This window comes from Canis lupus, chromosome 9 (genome assembly GCF_048164855.1).
Source record: "Canis lupus baileyi chromosome 9, mCanLup2.hap1, whole genome shotgun sequence".
In the NCBI taxonomy this organism is placed as follows: domain Eukaryota; kingdom Metazoa; phylum Chordata; class Mammalia; order Carnivora; family Canidae; genus Canis; species Canis lupus.
In genome coordinates, this window is record NC_132846.1 from 72,717,877 (window position 1) to 72,740,641 (window position 22,765).

The 22,765-nt window shown below is 45.6% G+C and overlaps 1 protein-coding gene across 13 annotated transcripts in view; it reads left to right on the plus strand.

The window, feature by feature from the left end:
• Window positions 1–9,710, plus strand: part of MARK3 (microtubule affinity regulating kinase 3) — a 121,215-nt gene extending 111,505 nt beyond the window's left edge. For 4 of the 13 annotated variants that reach the window (XM_072840050.1, XM_072840047.1, XM_072840055.1 and 1 more), the window contains 5 exons: window positions 88–249; window positions 956–1,213; window positions 5,320–5,346; window positions 6,695–6,739; window positions 9,166–9,710. In XM_072840050.1, the coding sequence (XP_072696151.1) occupies window positions 88–249; window positions 956–1,213; window positions 5,320–5,346; window positions 6,695–6,739; window positions 9,166–9,511 (838 nt within the window). In that variant the 3' untranslated portion in view covers window positions 9,512–9,710. The remainder of the gene's footprint in view (window positions 1–87; window positions 250–955; window positions 1,214–5,319; window positions 5,347–6,694; window positions 6,740–9,165) is intronic. The other 9 variants (XM_072840057.1, XM_072840053.1, XM_072840059.1 and 6 more) reach the window with 7 other exon arrangements.
• Window positions 9,711–22,765: the final 13,055 nt, after the last annotated feature.

Consider the following 22,765-nt stretch of genomic DNA (forward strand, 5'->3'; position numbering starts at 1 on the left):
TGTGCTTTAAATAGCAGGTCGCTCTTTTTGTCACTGCGCCATCATATTGTTGTTTCTGCCTCTGCCTGAACCCAAACCCCCTCCCAGCCTGACAGAACTGTTCGCTTATGCAGCTAGCCCTGCCTCAGTTTGTGCCACATCTTCCACCTGTCGGCTGAGACATCAGAAGTCGATGTCCATGTCAGCCTCTGGGCACCCCACGATGATGGTACCTCCAGTAGACAGTGAAGGAGATAACAGCAAGGCTGTGTAAGACAACTGCACATTCCTCGTGAGACTCGTGTGTGCCCGCCGCTGCTCCATGCTGTGCTATGGATTTTATAGTCCACGGGTCGTTACTCTTGTGCACAAAGTACCCTTCCTGTGTGTGGTTTTAGTTAAGCGCATCCTGTGTCATGGTGTCCTCGGTCATCTGTGTGTCTTCATGCCTTTGCATACTACAAGAGGTGTAAGAAGTCCCCTCCTCTCCACGGTGCTCTTAGCATGTGGAATCTCACAGTAAACATGCCGTTTGTGTTTGTGTGCTTTAAAACTTTTTAGTTGCCTATTCTTCAATTTCACCCGCATAGCCTTTATTTCTTTTATATTGGCAAGGTTCTCTGCATGTAAGCACTTTGAGAAGAAAGCAAAGGGAAAAAGCTTGAGTTAGCCGTTCCTTTGTCCTAGAATTTCCCTGCATTAATTTTGTCCTTGAAAATATGTATGTCTTACTCCCTTAAACCCCATGAGATTGTGTTTCATTATATACTGTTTATTTGATACCCTCCTATTTAGCTTGCCTTTTGGTCCTGAGCCCTATAAAATACCCTCTTGGGTCTAGAGATTTATTTATAACTGATTTTCTCTACTGTATATAAGAAGTATATTGGGATTGTAGATTTTTGTGTGCTGTGTTTGCCACAAAGCTGGGCTTTTGTGAACAAAGATGTGAGACTATTCTGTTCTGACCTTCTAGCACTATTCCTGATCCGAGGACTCCAGTTGCTTCAACGCACAGTGTCAGCAGTGCAGCCACCCCAGACCGACTCCGCTTCCCGCGGGGCACTGCCAGTCGCAGCACTTTCCATGGCCAGCCCCGGGAGCGGCGGACTGCCACATATAATGGCCCGCCTGCCTCACCCAGCCTGTCCCATGAAGCCACACCGTTGTCACAGACTCGAAGCCGAGGCTCCACTAATCTTTTTAGTAAATTAACTTCAAAACTTACAAGGAGGTAAGTGCTGGGTGGTGCTGATTCTTTGGATCAAATACAAGAGGAAAAAGAGAAATATCTTTTCAGTTGTGTGAAGCAATTGCCCAGATACTTTTCACTTTGTCTTTAGCTCGTATTCTTCTGGTTTATATATAGAACTTTATACTTTAAAACCTTTTAGAAATAAATAAATAAATAAATAAATAAATAAATAAATAAATAAAACCTTTTAGAATAGGAATTAAAGAGCTTAGAGTCTTCACAGCACTAGAAGTCCTCTAGCACTTGGGAGGCTGTTGTTTTCTTTAATTGCTATTCCTTTTGATCACGCTTCTGTCCACATGATGTGTTTACTGCAGTAAAAACCCTACCTCCAGTGTTAGGTCAGCACTCCATAAGCAGTCCCTGCAGAAGACAGCATGTGGTGTGACCAGCCCTGAACAAAGAGGAGAGAAACATTTCTTCTCTCCTCTCCTGTCATTGTGATTGAGGAACACTAAATTTCTTAGGGTGTAAATCTTAAAATTGTTCTTCCTATTGGTCTCAGTAAGTTATAGTAAGAACAAGGCAACTTGCTTAAAAATGGTATAGTTTGGCAGATAAAATTCCTGATTTCTTCTCCGCAAGAAACTAGTATCTGGTTGTGTATAAAATCCTTTTTCCCTTGAGATACTTTGAACCTTATTTCCATAACCTGATCTGGAGACTGCAGCAGCCTAAAATCATTAACTGCTATAAGAGGGAGAAGGAAAGGTGCCACTGTGCACCATCAGCACTCAGGCAGAGTCACCCTTAGCTTGGGCTGCACTCAGGAGGCCTGAGCACCCTTGCTCTCTCAGCCCTCCTAGAAGAGTTTCTTAAAGATTTTTTTTTTAAGATTTTAATTATTTATTTTGAGAGCAAGAGAGCAGGAGCCAGGGGAAGGAACAGAGGAAGACAGAGAAGCAGACTACCCACTGAGCAGGGAGCCTGATAATGGGGCTTGATCCCAGAACCCTGAGATTGTGACCTGCGATGAAGGCAGACATTTAACCAACTAAGCCACCCAAGCACCCTGAGTTTCTTAAAGATTGAGCCTTACTGGATGAGTATGCCCAGGGCATCCTGCAGCTTTACATGTTGCAGACCCTCTTGTTCACCATCTGTAATTTGCTCAGCACAGCTCAAATGTCAGGCACCCCCTCCTCTATTACTTTGCACTCCTGTGGCTCACTAGCCGACTGCTGTGTTTCCTGCTATCTTTGGTATTTAACCTGTAAGCCAAATACCAGTTTCCATTCTCCTTAAGTCCTCTAGTAATGTTATGTTCTTTTAGATCAATCACCTAAACTTAACCAAGTCACATTAAACTTTCTCTGGGTAATCGCTTGTCAGGACACTGACTACCAGATTAGGGAGGATTTCTGCTATCCATTATCATTGACTAGAGGTCAGAGAGGGGGCCAGAAGTTACAATCCAGCCTCTTACTCTCTTCCTCACCCCTTTACTGAGACCCCCCTGTTCCAAACTGGGCAGAAGAGTAGAATGATCTAAAGGACTTTGCCAGGTTTTGGGTACCCACTCAGGACCAGTAAGAGAAGCAGAGAGCTCAATCCAAGAAGAGTCTCATAACCCCCAAAATAATTCCTTCCTTCCTTTCAGGGTCATCCCATAGCCTGTCCCAGGCCTCTCTATCCCCTAGTTCCGTCCTTATGGACTAAGCTGAAATGGAGTCTACCTCTGAAACTCAAGTGGTAGGGGACAAAGCCAGGTATCATTTACCTGGTTGTTTGTTCCCTGACAGTGCTTAATATTGTCTGAGTGCAGAGAAGATGTGCAGTCAGGTCTGTCTAAGCTCTAGTTGCAGGACAGGCACCTCCGTGTCTTTACACTTTGGTCTATAATGGGCTCTTTAAATAAAATCTTCCATATCCTGAATATCCTTGAATTGATTTTTTCCCTTTTTGCTCTTTTTTTGATCATCTTAATGCTGTATTGTTACAGATAATGTCAGCTACCATTTATTGATTGCTTACCATGTGCTGAGTAGATGTGTGTAGATTTATAGAAATAAGTTTTACCTTTATAAAGACACACGTGTGCACACGCACATACTTTCTCACACATTCATTTAATCTCCACGGTCTGCCTGTATAATCGATATTTTCCCAATTTTGTAAGACAAACTGGACATGAGTTTAAGACACATGTTCAAGACTCTGTAGCCAAAAGCTGCTGAGCCAGGTCTGTGCCTCCAGAAGAGGCCCTTGAGTCCACTGTGTGTGCTACCCTGCAGGGCTGTCAAGGACAGTACAGGCTGCAATCCTTGTCCCTCTTGTTCTAATGTAGTTTATTTCCTATCTTTGAATTAAAATTGGAGACTGAGTTTTCTTGGTTTAATTTAAAAAAAAATCTTGGGGGTCATTTTATTTTACATTTCCAGCCATTCTCCACTCCTAAAGATTTGCAGAAATAATGGTCTCCTGTTTATAAAAGTTTACAAACTGTGGTCTATAGCCTCCTCTGGTTACTGTACTTGAGGGGTAGTCTGTTTATTCCTGCTGCTGCCATTGGTATTGGCTGCCTATCCTGCCCTCACAGTAATTGTGAGGGTCAGAATCCTGGTGCCTGAAAGAGGCTCTGGTGTTCTCACAAAGGTGCTGCACCCAGAGACCTGCTAAGGGCCAGTAGGAAGATAGCTGACACCAGAAGGGCCTGCTCTCTGCTCTTGGCTCTGACTCGGCCCTGGATACATGTGGCTTCAGAGAACTGTGTGCTCTGAGTTCCTCCTGGAACCAGGCCTGGTGTGCATAGGGTGCTCAGAGTTGCTCATCCCCTGTGGGGCACCATGTACAGACCTCTGTGTGGTCCACAGGGCCCCAGGCACAGCTTCACCCCTACTGCACCTCCTCTTCAGGGACTTGTGGCAGGAAAGGTAAAAAAAAGCAGTCCTGTGGTACTTGACCAATAACCCTGACTTTTCTCAGGCAGAAAATTGGGAAATGAAAATACATTTAAGACCTTTTAATCACTTTTACACTAAAATAGTCTTTTGCATAATCTTGTGTTTACATAGTACTTAATTATTTACAAAATATTGTCATATGCATGATCTTCTCTGTCACATATAACCCTGTTGTATACCACTTCTGATTATGAAGTGGTTGGCTGTTATCTACAGTAGTTGGAGATTTTTTAATTGGTTAGTATCTGAAGCAATGTCAAATTATCCATGTTAGAAGAACAAATCCAAAGCATTCATTACTTTGTTCACTCAGACTGAACTCCGTTTTCAGTCATAGAACTGGGAAGTTGCAGAAATAGTTCGGCAAACCCAGCCTGCACTTGCCCCGGAATGCTGATCACATGATCATACAAGCCCAGCTCTGGGTTTGGAATTTCTTTTGTCAGATTCTGTTCAGAACAACCTGAGCATCTCCTTAATGTTTAATGAGCAAAGTCCCTTCTAAATACAGCTCTTCCAATTTATTCTATAAAACATTAAAATGAAACACCCCCATTGTTATCATTTAATCTCCATTCATTTTGCTATCTAAAACTAAGAAGTCTGCTTCATTTTAAACCCCACTTAGTTTTTTCTTAAAAAGTTATTTCTGTCCTACAATGTAATAGACATTCTGTGAATGTTTAAACTATCTTCCTGAGATAACTAAGGGTTCTCTTAATTGTTGAACATTTTAAAATGAAATTTTTAATGTTATAAGGTGAGGTTTTTGTTCATGAGACATTCTGAAGAGGATCGAGAGGTGTTACCCTCTTACTCTAGAGTACTGCAGATGATTTCCATCACTTCTTTAACACAGGATATTGGATTTTATCATCTTAAAGTATATCCATCTGAAAAAAAATCTTTAAATAAATTTAATTGGAGCTAATGACAATGTTTACTGCTGAATTTTTCTTACCAGTATAGATTTTTTTATAATTCTAGAAAATTAAAAGATCACATATTCAGTTACCTGTAATTTTACTTTTTCAACAAATGTTACTGTTTCATTGTTCATTGGACAGAAGAGGAGCCCTGTTTTATTTGTTGTTTTTCTTTCTCTCTTTACTTGACTAGATTTTCTATTTAATTTGTGCAAGTCATTTTTGTTAATTTTTTTTTTGGCTTAATTTCTTTTAGAAACATGTCATTCAGGTTTATCAAAAGGTAGGATTTATATATACACATTATTTTTTTCAATCCTTACCCCAAAATGGCTCCTGCAATTAACATCAGGTTTGGCTTTCTAGCCTTGTTTTTGTTTTGTTTTGTTTTCCTTAAAAACTAAACTTTCTGCTGTGAACTACTTACTTACTTCTTTGTAAGGAAACCTTGGAAAGAAATAGATTAACTCTGTCAGGCATTTGTAAAGGGACTGTGGCACCCATGTAACAATAGGCCTGTGCATGCTCTGTGCATTTTCTTTCTTTGGTAGAATTATTTAGCATCCAAATAATTCTGTCTTCATACTAATAACACTTAGCATGCTTCTGTTTGAAGAATGAGATGTTCAGTAATATTAATGTACAGTTACTGATTGGCCTCAAGCCTGCAGAAGGTAAGTGGTGACTGTTGCCATTTTTTATTTCATGATTGAATTAGCAACAGGCTTTAAAATTACCAAGAAATTAGCTAATATTTTTACATGGGAAACAAGTACAAAATTCAAACCTACAGCCTCATTTGGAGGTTTTCAGAAATAAGGATATGGGCAGCTGTATAGCAGAAATGTTTTAATATTTTCAGAGAGTTGAATAATAACTAAGACTCCTATCTAAAAGCTGTTTTCCATCAACCATTAAAGGAAGTAGGTCTCATTATTTTTACTGAAAGCACTGTGGTAAATATTATTCCTACCAGATGAATACTTTTTGATGAAGACAAGTCAGAAGAACAAAAATATTGGTCATTGTCTTGAATTGCACACAGAAAGAGGCAGAGAATCTGTCATTTGGGCCACCTGTGTCCAGAAGGCCAGGCTGTGGGGTAGGGGGGGGGTCTGTATGGTGAAGAAATCAGTGGGTCACTGTAAGGCTATGTGAACATGAGCTCTTTGTCAAACTGTGGGAGGAGCGCTTTCCTCCTATGGGAAATTTCTCTCCATGATTGCTTTATAATCTTCCCAGTTGCCAAATTTTTCCTTGCACAAGAAATTTTGTAGTTCGATATAGGATTTAACTGATAGAATTCATTTCCTTTTAGTTCAAACCCATTACATTTGGGGGGAGGGATTAAAAGTTAGAATATCTCCAATTCCAGAGCCAAGCAGGAATACCTGTTGCATATGTGAAGCAGGTCAGCCTCCCACCCCAGCTTCGAGCACACATGGAGAAGAATGGCCACGGGCTGAATCACCCCCATGACAGAACCGAGTTTAACAGGCACAGCTGGTGACCCAAAGTGCTTTGGGTTTGTTTTATGACATCTGTGTTTGTATATGGGTGGTTGTGTACCAGTCTGTAAGATTTCTTTTCTCTTTCCCACTTCTCTGTGCTTCTGCATTCTGTTCGTTGAGGCTTCCAACTGAATATGAGAGGAACGGGAGATATGAGGGCTCAAGGTGAGGGAAATGATTTTTACTTAAAATATTTTATAGGTATTTACCTCATGTGTGTGGCAGAAACGATGCTCTTCTCTGAATATCCTGCATCATATCCCTGCTCTCAATATAGGATTGCTTGGTGAGGTTAGCATTCTATGGTGAAGCAGGAGTGTGTCACTGCTGCCGCCTCACAGTGGCCGCTTGAGGGCGCCGGAGCGCCATGGCTACCCGCTGGTGGAAGCCTTCCGTATCTCAGCCTGATTTGGCTTTCCACTGGTGTTCAGGTGTTAAAATACGCTCCTGTCCTCCCTGGGCGCTGACAGCCTGAAATGAGCTCTGGGAAGTCCGTAGGAGCACTATTGACGTGCCCGTAACCCCTGCATGATTTTGGTCTCAAAGAATGAAAGAATATTGAGTAGAATTTTCATATTTTAAATTAGAAGTTTAAGAATGATTATATAGTTGAGTGATTTGCTTTTACATTTTATAGATCATTTTGTATTTCATTACACAGGTTTGGGAATGGGAGAGTTCACCAAATAGGCTGACAGGCCTCCATAGTACTAGATCTTCCACCTATGCCCTTTCATTACCAGCCACCAGCATGTTGTCACAGGTCCTCCTTAACCCATTTGCTCTTCTTCTGGTCTTTTTAAAGCACAGCTCTGATCGTGTGACTTTTCTGAATGAAAAGTTGCAGTGGCCCCATTGCCAGACCTGCCCTGGGTGGCCTGAACTACCCTGGCCTCCCCTGACCCCCCTCCCACCCCAGGCCTGCCCATGCCGGCCTTGAACAGGCTCCCGCTATCCTGAGTTTGCCTACTGCAAGTACTTGGCGGCTGTTGTGGGGGTGATGCTATGCCCCCAGTTTCAGTCCATCTGTGCACTTGATTATACCCTCAACACATTCTGTGCTTTCCATACGTCCTTGCCTTTGCTTATGATGTTCCCTCTGCTCAGCACACGAACTCTTTTCCCCCACCCCCGTTGTATTGGAATCCCATGAGTTCTTGGTAGCTCTTTTCAGATGCCACCCCCTCCTGGAAGCCATTTCCTCATTTCCCTGCCCTGCCTTTCCCTGTGCTCCTCCCTTTAGAGGGCCCACCTGCCTTTCACACCACGCTCTAGTGGACTGCCTGTACCTTTCCTGTACTACTGTGGCCTTAAGTTGCAGTCTTCCCTCCCCCAGCCCCAACTTAGCTTGAGAGCTTTTGCTTGTTTTCTGTAACCTATTTAGCGCTTAACACGGCATTTTATACCTAAGAGGCTTGCAATCAATTTGCGTGGATGTGAATTAAATTGAATATTCTACCAGCAGGTTGGCCACTATATGCATAATAAAACCGATGGCCCACCCTCGACTCTGATGAATATGCCATAGGCTGAAGTGCATAACATGCATATACTGGATGTTTTTAATACACAAACACAAGAGTGTGAGGCATTCACCATCCTAATTGAAGCATTCCAGTGTACACATGGGAGTATAAATAACAGTTTGTGGCAATGACCGTTAAATGCCCTGAACAGTGGTAGATACATACCTACCTAGTCATGGACTTTCCAAGAGGACTGTGCCTGGGGCCCCACTGTGACATCACCTCATAGACGTTCGGATCACGGTTTACCCTCTGTGGATCAGTACAGCTTACATTTTAACTGGTTGTGGCAGTGCTCAGCAGCAAATAAGCCTTAACATTTAATTTTTAGCTTCAATAGTAAGATAGTGTCATCTAAGAGTAAGATAGTGTCATCTAAGAATTATTTTTAACTGGAATTAGAAGTTTAACAAAATGGCAGGGAAAATATTGAGGTGGGTGGAGGGAAAGGAGAGAAGGGCTCACACCCCACCCAGCTGTATACTCATCATCAGGGGCCATCTGCAGGGAAGGTGATTTTGAACTATGTGGAAGCACTGGCTATCCTGAGTAACCACTGTGGTGAAGGTTATGATGAGCTGACCTAACAAAAGATGTGGTGGTACAGGGGCAGCTATGTAGGTCAAAAAGCCAGAAGCTAGCCTGCTGACCCTTTCCTCCTCCCTGAGCTGGGCCTTTGGGGGACCCCACTGGCTCTTTACCATCTGCAGTCAGCCTTGAGGAGAGAGATGGGCTTTTCTTGGAGAAGTGCTCAGATCCCTGCTTTACCCAGTCTCCAAGGATTCTGTTTAACAAATTATTTCTTGAATGTTATTAAGTATAGATGGCTAGTAAAAGATTTTTCAGTCGGGTAGACCTTTGCCTGTGTGAGTTACATTTTGGAAGGGGTGAGGGGGTGAGAAAGAGGAATGCTTCTTGATAAAGGACTCACCACATGTGAGTCTGTGCAAGTAAAGTATGGAGGTCAGTTATTCTGCTACAGAGAAGATGATTTTGAACTAGCTGGAATAGAAAAGGTTGGTTTTTCTGTGCAATTAAAAATAAACCTGCCACTGTGCATTTCAGTCGCAACGTATCTGCTGAGCAAAAGGATGAAAACAAAGAAGCAAAACCTCGCTCCCTGCGCTTTACCTGGAGCATGAAAACCACTAGTTCCATGGATCCCAATGACATGATGCGGGAAATCCGCAAAGTGCTGGACGCCAATAACTGCGACTATGAGCAGAGAGAGCGCTTCTTACTCTTCTGTGTCCATGGTGATGGGCATGCAGAGAACCTCGTGCAGTGGGAGATGGAGGTGTGCAAGCTGCCAAGACTGTCTCTGAACGGGGTCCGGTTTAAGCGGATATCAGGGACATCCATAGCTTTCAAAAATATTGCTTCCAAAATTGCCAATGAGCTAAAGCTGTAACCCAGTAATTACGGTGTAAATTAAGTAGCATTTTAAAGTGTTTTCCTGAACACTGATGGAAATGTATAGAATAATATTTAGGTAATAACGTCTGCATCTTCTAAATCATGATATTAAAATATAAGGACAAGAGCACGCCTGGGAGCGGAAGCTGGCCTTTTTTCTACGAATGCACTACATTAAAGATGTGTGACATGCGTGCCCTCTGTCTTCTTTCCATTGCCCTGAAAGTCAGCGTGTGACATCATCGCCACGGGCCTCCTGTCTGTGTGGTGTGAGCGTGGACTGTGCGTGTGAAGTAGTGCATATGGAAGCATCTCCTTACACTGGCAGCCAGAGTTGTTACAAGTACCTCTGTGGGAGATCATTTGGTGCTAAAACATTAAAATTGCCAAGGAGGAAAATACTGAATTACTACTAAGAATTAACCTTAAGACTAGTTGATAATTAATACAGGTTTACAGTTCATGCCTGTGGTTTTGTGTTTGTTGTTTTGTGTTTTTTTTTTTTTTTAGTGCAAAAGGTTTAAATTTATAGTTGTGAACATTGCTTGTGTTTTTCTAAGTAGATTCACAAGATAATTAAAAATTCACTTTTTCTCAGTAAAATCTTGCATTGTCTCCTAATACTGTATTTAAGACTCAGATTAAGGCAGTGACTAAAAGTATGTTTTTTGCCTCCGCCACCAAGTTGAACAAAAGCAAATGGAAAGTACATGAAGGCCTGGGGCCACTTTGTCCTTAGTGTGGAGCCCAGCATTTTGTCATTACTAGCATCTTTTTTCTCCAAAGGCAATAAAGGGAGAAGTCTGCCCTCCTGGCGACCTGAGGAGGAAGGGAAACAGGAGCCTCCGCGGGCCCATGTGGAAAGACGCCAGGTCTTGACGGTTCTGGGTTTGTTCTCCATGAAGTATGTAATTTTCCTCTCTTGGTTTGGTGGGTTTTATGGGTTTGGTTTTTTGTTTTTGTTTTTTTGGGGTTTTTTTGTTTTGTTTTTTGTTTTTTTTTGTTTGTTTGTTTGTTTTGTTTTTTGATTCAGAACATGAATCAATCCTACAGCTTTTTTTTTTTTTTTTTTTTTTTTTTACCACCTACATGGTTATATAGAGAGGGTAATGAATTCATCAATTAGGGTGACACTTCAGTCTCATGGGGAAGTGGCCATATTGATTGGTGGTGTTTTGGGTTCTGGGTTTTTTGTTGGTGGTCAGAGTATGAAAGTCTGGACAGTCACTCAGTCACAAATACTCATTACCATGGGCAGAACACTGTTTTAGGTGTTTGGGATGCATCCGTGAACAAAACATAGCCTCTTGAAGCTTATGTTCTAATAGGATGGCAGTCAGTAAACAATAAGTAAAGTCATAGCAACAAAGTGGTCAGTGCCAAGAAAAGAATTGCAGAGCGGGGTCAGGCATTCCTAGGGACCTGAGGTTTGGTTGGTGCCATGTTAATTTGGGGAATGGGGCAGTTGCTTGGTCTCTCCGAGAGCAAGGAGAAGCCAGGAAAACTGTTCAGAGGCTGTCAGTAGTGATCAGGCAAGAGGTGATGCTGGCCCAGTGAGACCATGGTCGGTTCTGGGTATGTCTTGAAATAAGAGTCAACTGCATTTGCTCTTGGGTTGACTGTGAATGAGTGAGCAAAAACCCAAGGCTGCACACATTTTGGCTTGTACAGCAGAAAGGCTTGCTGTCCATTGGAATGGGGCAGCTTGCTGTGGGTGGGAGGGCAAGCAGGAGAGCAATCTTAGATGCTGTGAGTTTGAGGTGCATTCAGATACCATGTGGAGATCCAGGAGGGACCCCGGGAGCCCTCGGCCAATGGGTGGATCCTCTGCAGATACGGGACAGAAGCTCCCAGACAAGGGGCACAGCCCGGGAGCAGTAAGTTGGGAGGGGTTTTCAAACCTCCCTTATTAAAGAAAACAGGTCCCGTCTCCCTCCTTTTTTCACCTGAGGCATTTTAGTTCCTTCCCTAGACCTAGTTTCCTTGTACACAGCTTCTCTCACAGCCCATTGTGCACAGGTTCTTCTGAGTGGCTGCCCTGTGGAAGTTTATAGAGGGGAAGTGGAGCTCTACCATGTAGAGGTGTGGCTGTGGCAGGGCTCCTGACCTTCACACCTGGGACACGTTCTGTTTGCCATGTTTGTTCTCAAGGACACACTGATTACCGGAAGTTAGGCTTTTTTGAGACAAGTTCATTACCCACACGCTCTGATGAGAGGACCACTGTATGCAGACTCAGACGCTCAGCTGTTGTCAGTTATTTGTTTGCCAGAAGTGTGTCTGTGCTTTAATGCACTCTACTGATCTATTGAGAACTGGGTATTTATCCACAGAGTTCGTCTGGATCGGTATCATTTAAAAGCCTCTATCACTGATTGACATCAATTTGATTTCAGTGACAATAGCGATAGTGTTATCTTTACTCCAATTAAAGCATGAAGTTAAATCGATTAATAAGGGGCCCATGCCCTTCCTTTAGGATAAGTATGTTTTTATAATATGATGTTTTTATTCCGCATACAGTGAATTTTGAAAAGGAATATTCTAGAGTACTTGAAAATCACTTCAGATGCAGTGACAAGGCCACATTTTGCCCTCATCCACTCCTCTGGAGTCCCTCAGAGGTGAGGTAAGGTATGTGGTGGGGGCGGTGCTACGGTTTTTATTTACCTGACAACCAGAGTGTTGTCCTACTCCTGAAAGTAGAGTTAGTATTCCAGTCATGCCAACTCGCATCCTGATCAGGCAAAACGGGAACTAAGACAACATTCCATAGCGACGTGCCTGGTTCATGAGCTGTCCTTTATTTTCCAAAAGTGAAGACCCAGGCGGAAAGCTGGGAGGGAACACGACTAACTTTGAGAAGCACAACTGTGATCATTTTCATAGTATATGTCTCTCCAAAAGCCTAGAGAAAGATGATATTTAAAAGAAAGATCTCGCTGTGTGTGCATTATGAACATGTTATTGTCATTCTGGAAATCATCCCTGAATACCCTTCCCTGGCAGTTCCTGCTCTGTGAGTCGCGCATGGTGATCTCCATGTCCACAGAGTGGGTGATGCAGGGGGACAGGAAGGTGTTTCCACCTGCTCAAAACTTCGCTTTTTGTGGGGATTTTTTTGATTATTTGGGGGTTTCGGTTTACTTTTGCTGATTTGCCATGAAACACTTTAAAGAGCTCAGCAGCCCACTTTACATTGGGGGTAATGGTTGCTCTCGAAAGGAGTGAATGAAGGATGTGCCTTGCAGATGTCTTGACACTGCACAGGTAAGTCTAGGTGTGACTGTCCCTTAGGCCTCCGCTCCAGTCAACAAGGACAGTTTCATAACTTTGTAGTTGGGGTCTTCGGTCTACCACTTTGAGAGACCAGAACCCAGGCAGGGGTGACACTCCCTCAAAGGTAGTGCTCACCATTGGTGTCGTAGTGCCCCAGGGGGGCAGCTGGTGTGATCTGTGTCAAAGCAGCATTGGACTCCTCAGAAGTCAGAGCTCAAGCAGGACATCTCGGCTTGGCTCCTCCCCCAGGGAAGGAAGGTCACATGGCAAGGAGACCTTGGAAGGTCACATGGCAAGGAGAAGCCATCAGAGGGAATAGATGGGGAGCTTTGGGCACATGAAGAATGGGATGGGGGTGAGAGTGTCTGAGACTCTCAAGGAGAAAGCCAGCTAGCTAGGATAGTGGAGTGGACATTGTAAGAAAACCTGTATGAACTCATAATAACAAAATACTCTGCCAGGAGGTGAGCTCCTGGCTATGGTGGAGATACTGAGGTCAGCCCGCTGGTTATTGCAGCAGGATCTAGATGGCCATGAAGGCTGGTGTAGGATGGGTTTTGCCAGGGCAGGACCTCTTAGGATTCGCTTCACTCAGACATCAGAACTCTGTTTAAACCTGAATTAGCCAGCTTGGCTTAGCAGTTGAGGTGTATGCCCTTGATCAAAGCAGGCTGGTTTCCCGGCTCTGGGATCGTGACCTTGTTGCCTCTATAAAGTACGGTAGTAATAATCATCTCACCTGGCTTATTGGCAGAGTCTACCAGGTGGCAAGTGCAGAGCAGGATGCCTGGCAGATGCTAGTGAATGTGCAGGTCACACAGGTACAAGCCCTTTTAAACAAGAATTCAAGCTAATACTGAAGGTTTTTTTTGTTTTGTTTTGTTTTGTTTTTTAATACTTTATTTATTCATGAGAGACACAGAGAGAGAGAGGCAGACACATAGGCTGAGGGAGAAGCAGGCTCCATGCAGGAAGCCCGACGTGAGACTCTATTCTGGGACCCTGGGATCACGCCCAGAGCCAAAGGTAGATGCTCAGTTGCTGAGCCACTCAGGTGTCCCAAGACACTGAAGTCCTTGAGCACTGTGCTCTCTGCCCTCCCAGCAGAGACTTGATAAGAAAATCCCCCCAACTTCTGAAGTGTAGAGTTCTGATATCTGAGCCTAGTGTCAGGAAACCAGCCTGCACTGTTCCATTCCTGGCCTCAAGTTTTGGCCTATGTCGCCAGGGGCAGGGAAGAGTGTGAGTCTGTTAGAAGAGCATAAGTAGGAGAGGCAGATGGTGCTCCCCCCACTCCCCTTGCAGAGTGCTGGTCACCTCTCCTCCAACAGGCCTAGGCCTACCATTGCCATCACATTTAAAGATTGATTTATTTTAGGGGCTCCTGGGTGGCTCAGTGATTAAGCATCTCCCTTTGGCTCAGATTGTGATCCTGGGGTCCCGGGGTTGAGTCCCACATTGGGCTCCCCATGGAGAGCCTGCTTCTCCCTCTGTCTGTGTCTGCCTCTCTTTCTTCTCATGAATAAATAAATAAAATCCTTTTTTTAATAAATAAATATTTATTCTAGAGAGAGCGCAAGAGCTAGGGGAGGGGCAGAGGGAGAATCTCCAGCATGCTCTGTGTTGAGCTCAGAGCCCAACACAGGGCTTGATTTCAAAACCCTGAGATCATGACCCGAACCAAAATCAAGAGTCAGACGCTCAACCAACTAAGCCACCCAGGGGCCCCTGCCATCACATTTAAAATCCAGCTGGCTCAGGAGCGCCTGGCTGGCTCAGAAGTGGGTACAACATGTGACTCTTAATCTCAGGGTCCTGAGTTCAATCCCCATGTTGGGTATGGAGCCTACTTTTTAAAAATAATAATAAAGTAAAATAACACAACACCACACCGGTTCTCCCAGCCTGCTTGCTCAGCTCTGCCCTCCTACCGTCTGTTGCTTCCTGTTGTGCTAAGAGTCCGTATCATGGACAAATGTTTTTTTTGTTTGTTTTGTTTAAATATTTTATTTATTCATGAGAGACACAGAGAGAGAGAGAGGGGCAGAGACACAGGCAGAGGGAGGAGAAGCAGGCTCCCTGCAGGGAGCCCGACGCAGGACTCAATCCTGGGTCTCCAGGATCAGGCGCTGGGTTGAAGGCGGCACTAAACCGCTGAGCCACCCGGGCTGCCTGACAAATATTTTTTATCTCTGTATCTACCCTCCCATTTAGTACAAAGTAAGTATTCATTTAAAACAATGCTGGTGGAATACCTGGGTGGCTCAGTGGTTTAGCACCTGCCTTTGGCCCAGGGCGTGATCCTGGGGTCCCGGGATTGAGTCCCTCATCGGGCTCCCTGCATGCAGCCTGCTTCTCCCTCTGCCTGTGTCTGTCTGTCTGTCTGTCTGCCTCTCTCTCTCTCTCTCTCTCTTTCATGAATAAATAAATTTAAAATAATAATAATAAAAAATAAATAAAACAATGCTGGTTGGGCAGCCTGGGTGGCTCAGTGGTTTATCACTGCCTTTAGCCCAGGGCCTGGTCCTAGAGACCCGGGATCAAGTCCCACGTCAGGAGCCTGCTTCTCCCTCTGCCTGTGTCTCTGCCTCTCTTTCTGTGTATGTCTCATGAATAAATAAATAAAATCTTAAAAATAAATAAAAATAAAACAATGGGGCAGCCCCGGTGGCGCAGCGGTTTAGCGCCGCCTGCAGCCCGGGGTTTGATCCTGGGGACCCTGGATCGAGTCCCACGTCGGGCTCCCTGCATGGAGCCTGCTTCTCCCTCTGCCTGTGCCTCTGCCTCTCTCTCTCTCTGTGTCTCTATGGATAAATAAATAAAATCTTAAAAAAAATAAAAATAAAACAATGGTGGTGACGATGATGGAGGAGGAGAAGTAGTAGTAAATACTAGTGGTGGTGGTGGTAGTAGTAGTAGTATGGGCAAGAAATACCTGGAAAGCACAAGGTATTTTGAGTGGCTTCTCAAAACTCTTTTTTTTTTTTTTTTTTTTTTTTTAGATTTTTTTTTTTAATTTATTCATGAGAGACACCCATAGAGGCAGAGACCTAGGCAGAGGGAGAAGCAGGCTTCCTGTGGGGAGTCCGATGTGGGACTCAGTTCCAGGAACCCAGGATCACAACCTGAGCCGAAAGGAGATGTTCAACCACCGAGCCACCCAGGTGTCCCTTCAGTCACAATTCTTAGTGAGGTTCCCCCCATAACCCAAGGCCCAAGGATGAGGCAGGCACAACCGTAGGAATTTGTGTTTTGATTTGTGGTTCATCCTCCTCGGTCTCCAGCAGCTGTCTGAGCTGAGCCCTTCCTGTATTATAGACAAGATTTAGAGATGGGCTGGGAATGTGCTTTTCTTTTCACTGAGCTGTCCATAGAGCTGATGCCTATATTGTGTTGTCTATCAGTCAAGTCAAGACATGCTGGTCCTCAGGCCAGTGCAGTGAGCACCCAGGATTAGGTCCTGAATCATATGACATTTGCCATTAGATGTGAAACTGGGGATTAAAACTCTTGGCTTAGAGCCTTAATCCATGTCCCACACCACAGAGTCACACAGTCAGTAGGGTGCTTAGATTTCAGTCCATTAAGAGAATAGCCATGTGAGGCTTGGCCGCAGTATGTGAGCTGGAGGTCAGAGAGTCTTTGGGAGTATTAACAGTAGCCCTTGGCTCCAAGTGCTTGGTCATAGAAACCAAGCCGGAGGTGAAGCCTGCTGAGCAGGAGTCTTGGCTCGTAGAGCTTGCTTGCCTCCTGCATGAGATTGGGAGGCTGGTCCTTGGGGCTCACCCTGGGATGAGACTAGAGCGCAACTTGGTGAGATGACATCTCTCCAGGAAGGCTGGGGAGACTGGGGCTGCAGGAGGCACTTTGGCTGCTGTTGGTTTGGGTTTGATTGCTTCGTTGATTTGTCTTAACTGTTTCTGTGGTGGGGCTAATTCGTTACAAATTCTGAGGTTCTCACGTCTTTTTCCAGCTCCCTAGATAGTCACTGGTGTGGTTTGTGACCGTCGTGAGATATCTTCTCACCAAGTGGGTTGACAAATGGGTGCCTTCCTGGGGGGCGTCACTGAGAGCAGGGACAGCTGATCATCCTGCGGCCCTTCCCCCAGCCTGAGCCTTTTGCAGTTTCCTGCTCTCTACCTCCCACCCACTGAACCCACCTCTATGTGTTATTTTAAGCCAGAACTCTAGAACGCATCCCTCAAGCAGGAGGGGAATGTGCAGTTGCTCATCAGGAATTTGTCCAGCTTCTGCTGGGCACCTTCAGTGCCAGGGTGTGCACATGCACGTACACACACCCCAGGGAGCTGGCGGAGAGTCCTCTCTGGTCCTGGATTTTCCTGAAGCCTGACAGCTCCTTGCCCCACCCTGGTGGCATCCTACTCCTGGAAGCTTTCACTAGTCAGGGCTCACGTACTTCAAGATAAAAATTGTATTTCCTTCCTGAGATTTGCTTCCCCGAGTTAAACTGCCCCAGTTCTTTTCAGGGCAGTTTCATGTTTTGTTTCAGGACAAGACGTGAAGATTTTTTGTGGTGGTTTGTTCATGTTGATTCATCAACGTGCATTTCTGGGGGGTTAGAGTGGAGCAGCTACTCTGGAGGGCTGAGCTCTGGGGATCCAAAAAGAACTGTGGTAAAACCTAAGTCTGTTGAAAGCTTGCTCTCACAGGGAAGGAATACAGACATGGTCTGGAAATCTGGTATGACCAGTGCGACACGAAGGAAGCCCAGTCTGAGGAGCGAGGTGGTGGAGGTTACAGGGGCAGCCTGAAGCACCCCTGATAGGAAGAGGAAGCAGTGGTATGTGTAAAGGTAGGCATGGAAGGCTCATCCTACTTCAGACTCAGGGCATGTGTGGGAGCAATGACAGGGCCAGGGTGCTGTTGGAAGGCTCTGTCTTGTCACCATCCCAATAAAATATGTCTCAGACAATGCACCTCTGTTCTTTTAAGAGGACTCGGTCCAGTATTTTCTTAGGAAGTGATGTGGCAGGCTTTGGGTAGAGTTCTGTCGCCAGACAAAAATAGACCCTGCTGCACTAGGAAGCCAGGTCCCAGGGACCAGAGAGGAAGCATCCCGGCCAGTGGGGCACCTGGCATGCCAGCTCCTTCCGGAGTGAGGTCTGCACTGACTTGCCTCTCCCTCACTCTTGAAAGGGAGCTGCCAGCAGGCGTGGGTAGGTGTGAATACGTTCTCAAATCAGACATGTTTTGCATGAAAATAAGCTGGGAAGTAGGAGCATATGCAGTCATGTTCATTAATATGAGACCCAAAATCTTTTGGTAGATGGTGCCCCTGAGAGCCACTTCCTCATGCGACACCAGGAACTGTTCTGTGCACCCTGGGGGCACTGCTCTCACTGGTCCCTTCTCTGCTTATGTCCTCTGGCCAGCTTCTGGTTGCTTTGCAGCATCCAGCTCATTTATCACCTGCTCCGTTCAATCTTTACAATTCCCACCCACTCAGCCCCGTGTCCTGGGTCGCTGGGCTCTCTCCCCACCTGCTGAACTCTGGAGAATCCTATTGTGCTTGTGTTGTGTCTCATCAAATACCAGCTCAACCTGTCTGTAGTTGGGTAGGGGTTCTTTTACCTAGAAAGGCGGTGCCATGTGTCTTTTTATCCTGACATCGCTAAATGTGTAGGGCAAATTTTGTTGGGTCGCATTTCCTAGTATCACTTCATTAGTAATTTGTACCAAAACACTGGAACTGAGCCAGAAAAGCTAAGTCCTGTTCTCCTGTGTTTCAGGCTTCAAGCCATAAGCATCTTGGCCCTCCTTTCTGGTTTCAAGGAGGAAGAGGCAGGATATCTGGCCTCCCTCTGCCCAGAGCATTTCCTCTCTAATATAAGTACTATTGCTGGGGATCCCTGGGTTGCCCAGCGGTTTAACGCCTGCTTTTGACTCAGGGCATGATCCTGGGGTCCTGGGATCGAGTCCCACGTTGGGCTCCCTGCGTGGAGTCTGCTTCTCCCTCTGCCTGTGTTTCTCCCTCTCTGTCCCTCTCTCTCTCTCTCTCTCTCATTAATAAATAAAATCTTTTTTAAAAAAAGCACTATTGCAGGACGCCTGTGTGGCCAAGTGGTTGAGCATCTGCCTTTGGCCCGGGGCTTGATCCTAGAGTCCCAGGATCAAGTCCCACATCAGGCTCCCTACACGGAACCTGCATCTCCCTCTGCCTATGTCTCTGCCTTTCTCTGTGTCTCTCATGAATAAATAAATAAAATATTTTTTTTACAAAAACACTATTGCTCTGATTTTCACTGCAGCAGTGCAGGTGGATCGTATCAAGCACAAAGTCAGCAATTTCAAGTGTGGTTCATTATGTGCCACCTTTATTATTTCTTCTTGAAAGTATAACGCATTTGAAGTACTTCTTAATGTGGTGACCAGTTGATGGGTCAAAAGTATTGACAAAACTAGACTTTTTACTTTGGTGAGAAGAAAAAAAATTTTTACTATATTTTATTTTTTAATAATCTCTGTGAGCAACGTGGGGCTTGAACTCATAACCCTGAGATCAAGAGTCACATGCTCTACCTACTGAGCCAGCCAGATGCCCCGAAAAAAAAAGTTTTAAGGTTTTATTTATTTATTCATGAGAGACACAGAGGCAGAGACACAAGGCAGAGGGAGAAGCAGGCTCCTCACAGGGAGCCCAATGCGGTACTTAATCCCAGGACCCTGGTACCACGCCCCGAGCCGAAAGCATACACTCAACTGCTGAGCCACCCAGGCATCCCACTTTAGTGAAAATTTAATGGAAGTTGTCTTTTGTTGCTAAGTCACATATTTCTGGAATAACCCCAGGGAATGTGTTAATACAGGCCACCTTTACCAGTAATGGGAACAGCCCACTTGGGGTGGAGGATACCCCAAACCCTGACCCCACAGTCCATGCTCTGAGAGACAAAATTTACAGCAAAGCAAGTGTATGACAGGGGGTGGGACTGGACAAAGCCCAAGGAAAATGACAGGTGAGGACTGAGATCCTTCCCAAAAGGTGGGCTAGAGCAGGCAGGGAGGTCTCCCCTGGAATTTGGGCATAGGTGGACCTTGGGCATCCAGGGGAGAGCAGGAAACAGGCATGCAGAAGGGAGCCCCAGATCAGGCCAAAGGCAGCAAATGAAAGCCAGGCTGGAGGTGCTGGTGCATCTGCTGTGCCTCTGCTCTCCCATGTTGCCACTCTGAGTGCACATTGGGATGGTGGGGGCCAGGTGGTGTTTCCAGAGCCACTGGATTGGGTTCCAACTAAATTTTTAGATAGATTGACCTTGAAACCCTGAGCCAGGCCACATCGGGTTTCTGAATGGCAGAGCAGCATCCCAGCCCCAAGCCCCATAGCCACAGCAGGAGTTGGGCTGGCCCTTGCCTCCCAGCCCAAGATGGTTGCTGGAGCATTTTATCCCCATGACCACACTGTAGCTGCCTCGAGGGCATCTTGGAAATATGCTCCTCTAGCCGGGCAGCTGCATGCCAGGCTCAAAACCAGGGTTTTGTTATAAAAGCCAGAGGGGAGGGGATCCCTGGGTGGCGCAGCGGTTTAGCGCCTGCCTTTGGCCCAGGGCGTGATCCTGGAGACCCGGGATCGAATCCCACGTCAGGCTCCCAGTGCATGGACCCTGTTTGTGTCTCTGCCCCCCGCCCCCCTTCTCTCTCTCTCTCTCTCATAAATAAATAAAAAATTAAAAAAAAAAAAAAAACCAGAGGGGAGAATGGCTGCTAGGAGACAAGCAGCTGTCTGCACACATTCATCAGAAATGGGAGGAACTAAGAGTACTTTAAGCTTTTCAGGGTCTTAAGGTTAATTATAGAAGTTGAGCCTTAAACTTAACAAGCCCCCAACTCTGAGAAGAGTGTAAAAGTTAGGACTTCTGAAACCAAGAACATCATCTTTGCTTCTCTGAAAGACTTCAGTAAAGCAGAACGAGTTCTAGAAAGACAGGTTTGGGGAGAAAGTGGGGAAAGAGTCCAGACGCTGTGCATGGATCCCTACACAAAGTCTCTACAGACTTGGGAATCAAGATTGGTATCTTCCAGTTCACATGTAAAATCCACAGTTCTGCAAAATGACTTGCTGCCCCCCTGCTCCATGGAAATCTCACAGCCAGAAAGACATCACTTGTGAATCAAAAACCACTCCCCTTTGTTACCTTTGGAAAAGGAAGTTAACTCAGAATCTGCTTGAGTGTAGGGTGCAGCCCCAGGGTACATTAGGCAGCTTTGGTAGGGGCACCAGGCAGCTCCAAATAGAAGTGCAGTATGAGGTGCCTTCCAGGCAACTGCTGCCTATGCAGCCACTGCTGAGAGCAGCAGGGGCTACATACTGGAGGTCTAGAATGTTCTGAAAAGTGAAAGAGCGATGAAAGAAGCCCAGGACCTGGGAAGGGTGGTCTCAGAGTGGTAACCCTGAACCAGTCCTCTCTCACCTCTTTTTCCAACCCCAAGGGCAGTGATCAGTTTGTGTGGATCCAATGAGGGGTGGTGGCAGTGAAGTCCTGCCTTAGCGGTCTCCCACGAACTATGACACATGAGAGCATCTTTTTAAACACCACTTAAAAAAAGAATTGGTTTCAACTTATATAAGTAATACATGTTCACTGTAGAAAATTTGGAAAACAGTATAAAGAAGGAAATCACCTGTTACCCCACCACCCACAGTTAACTACTGTTGTGCAGGATTTTTCCACACATGCTCTGGGATCCAGAGTACAAGCTGTTTTATAACCTCCTTTTACACTTCAACTTTTTTAAGCATGCCTCCGTCTCGCTGAGTTCTTCACACTGCTGGGATGCCTGTGTGGTGCCTCATTGAGGCAGGTGGCCTGGATTTTTAACAAGCCCTTTATTGCTGGCAGTCCTGGACACTTTTTCCCCATTCTGAGTAATTGTACCTCTTAATTACTTCTGTCGGGCAGTGGTTGTCAAAGAGGCAGTTGGAGCATGGGGGCATGTGGCTGGCTCAGCCAATAGAGCATGTGACTCTTGGTTGTGGGGGCGTGAATTCAAGCCCCACCTTGGAGGCAGAGCTTACTTAAAAAAAAAATAACTCCTATTCAAAAAGGCAGAGATTTTTTGGCCCTTGGGGGAAATTTGGCCAGGTCAGTGTGGATGAGTAGCACTACTGGCATCTAGAGGTTGGAGGCTGGGATGCAGTGCCCAGAGAAGTTCCCCCCCAGCAAGTCACCTGCTTGACGTGAGAGGATGCAGTTGAGAAGCTCTGCGATGGGAATGGGTCCACGTCCTAGCAGGATGAGCCAGGGGTTGGGGGCCTGTGGCCAGGTTGCAGGAATGGATGCTCTTAGAACTGCTGACTGGTGGCATCCATCTAAGATGGAGAACGAGTGTGTGTTTCCCTCTATATTGTGGTGTGATAGGGTGTCCTCAGACTTCCTGTGTTTGACTGATTTCAAGGAAAATTAAACTCCCCCTGTTTAAGGATCTCAGGAGTCCAGAGGAAAGGGAGAGGTTGTGGGGACTCTGGTCGGAGAGTCCATGGACTGGTAAGCAGAGGTACCCCCAGTGAGGGGAGAGCAGTTAGCCCCACCTTGTCCCAAAAAGAATAAAAGTGAGCAAAGAGAAAATTACAGGTTGAAAAAAAAACGGTTTGTAAAAGTTCTGGGCCTCTGGCGAGCACAACTGTTTGTCCAGCTTCCTGAGAGGGCCCAGGTTCTGGATGTGGCAGCACAGGCGAGGGTGGGGCTGGTGCTTTAATGCTCCAGGGGAGGTAAGCTTTACTGCCAGGAAGAAGTTCTGAGCCACGCCCTGCCCACCAGGGCTTCTAGGGGATCATGTTGGGAGGCCTGCACAGGGTGATTGGAAGTTTTGGCTCACTATTTTACGTAACCATTAGTAGTTAAGGAAGTGCCCAATCTTAACGGTTGGACCATGTAGATACATTTTCTATAGGACGTTAAGTCCCTGCCTGACAGGACCCCGGGTACCTGTAGCCAGCTCAGGGTGGAATGGG